Source organism: Buceros rhinoceros, unplaced genomic scaffold (assembly GCF_000710305.1).
Source record: "Buceros rhinoceros silvestris isolate BGI_N320 unplaced genomic scaffold, ASM71030v1 scaffold3354, whole genome shotgun sequence".
NCBI lineage: Eukaryota > Metazoa > Chordata > Aves > Bucerotiformes > Bucerotidae > Buceros > Buceros rhinoceros.
This window is the reverse complement of record NW_010407516.1, coordinates 23,787-25,446: the sequence shown is the minus strand read 5'-3', so window position 1 is coordinate 25,446 and position 1,660 is coordinate 23,787. Positions and strand designations below refer to the sequence as shown.

Genomic DNA, 1,660 nt, shown 5'->3' with positions numbered 1-1,660 from the left:
TCCATAAAGCTTATCACAGTCCTCATACGATTATGTGGTTTTCAAACAAGAATTTAAGAGAGCTTTATGCACAGTAATCATGAATCATGGGGAGCATAACTTAATTACAGTACCGATTCCCCTTAAACTGTTTAGAAACATAGTTATGTGTTATTACTAATAACAGTTTTCTCACTCACATCAAAATGCCTGGACACAATTGTCTGAATTTGTGATGGTATAGTCTATAATTTATACAGGCAGCTATATAAATTATTATTTAAGTTCTTTTGTCTACAGTATTTTGAAATTATAGTTTGTGGTCTGATTTCTTACTGACAACACCATGAAGGCTGCAAATGAAATCTAAGAATTCAACTACTGATTTTGACGGCAACAATGCTAAATGAATAGTCTACAAATCAACACCATAAACACCTAATACTTTGTGAATAATTTCAGACATCATAGAAGGCTGTAAGTACACGTATAGGAATTTTGCTGAATTAGCATAACCATAAACGAATGTTCAAATTTTTCCACAGTTTAGGGCTTAAGGCTGGTAATATTTTTCTTTGCAATTCATTACTGCAAAGTGCTGACTTATGAAGGACATTTTAAACTGATAACATTGTTCTAGACTCTGAAAGAGTTTAAGGAGACCAGGACTTCAATTCAGGCTGTATCAATGGCATTAATTTTTATTTTTGCATTCACTTTGAAATACTTGCCTCTAAGTAGAGAGTTGTAAAGATGAGTTACTGAGCTTTTAGGAAAACCGTTCCTTCTGCTAGCCTGCGTAACAAACCTGATTGATGGCTTCATGACTTTAGCACCCAATGATGTCACAAACTCAAGTAACTTTCAGTCTTTTTTCCCTTCCTGTTAGTTCTTACCAGATTAAACTCACGTGTGTTATTTTTAAACAATGTATTTATAATCGTTTTACCATGTGCAATCGTTCTGTTACCTGAATATCTTCAAGACTTGGTTGCAAGACAACATTTGGAATAGCCAGTTGAATTTCAGCTTTGAACAAAGGAACCCTCTGTGTCTCTACAAACTTGGTCATGTGATACCTAGAGTCAACAACACGCAAGCGATGTCTTAAGGTCTCTAAGGAAATCTTCATGCCTAAATAAACATAATATTTAATTGAGGTTATATTTTTTACCACAATAAGCTTGGGGAGAAAAAAATCTTTAAATTGTATTTGAAAATGAAACATATCTGAAAGACAGACTCACATCTGACCAAAGAGTCAGTATTCTTCTGACAAAGCTGTCCCATCAGGTTATAGTAACTACATGACAGGCATTCTTGGCAGCGTGTTTTCTGTTTCGTGTCGAGATGTGTACAGGGGTATGAATCCTGATGAGTTAAAGGGAAATTCTTTGAAAATAAGCATGTTATCCAGCATGTAAGTGAAATATCACGAATCTGAATAGGTTATAAAAGGTTTCTTTTTACCCTTACCTCCAGAGTTCTCCCGGCATCTGATTTCAGCCTGTGCTTAAGAATATCTAGCAGTTCATATACAGCGCTTTCCACTTGCTGACTCTGTCTACAAAAGCAACCTTACAGTCACCCATGGGGAATCAACCACAAGGAATACCTTTTGCTGTTTTCCAGGCACATACCCCTAGTCCCACTGCAATGTGAAGAATTGTACATGTAGGGA

General features: G+C 35.8%; 1 protein-coding gene across 1 annotated transcript in view; it reads right to left on the bottom strand.

The window, feature by feature from the left end:
• The window catches only part of LOC104491983 (dynein heavy chain 5, axonemal-like), a gene marked incomplete at its 5' end in the record, with an annotated part of 143,474 nt that overhangs the window by 118,114 nt on the left and 23,700 nt on the right, over positions 1 to 1,660 (bottom strand). The window contains 3 exons of the mRNA XM_010134480.1: positions 950 to 1,113; positions 1,227 to 1,350; positions 1,456 to 1,543. Coding sequence (XP_010132782.1) covers positions 950 to 1,113; positions 1,227 to 1,350; positions 1,456 to 1,543 — 376 coding nt within the window. The remainder of the gene's footprint in view (positions 1 to 949; positions 1,114 to 1,226; positions 1,351 to 1,455; positions 1,544 to 1,660) is intronic.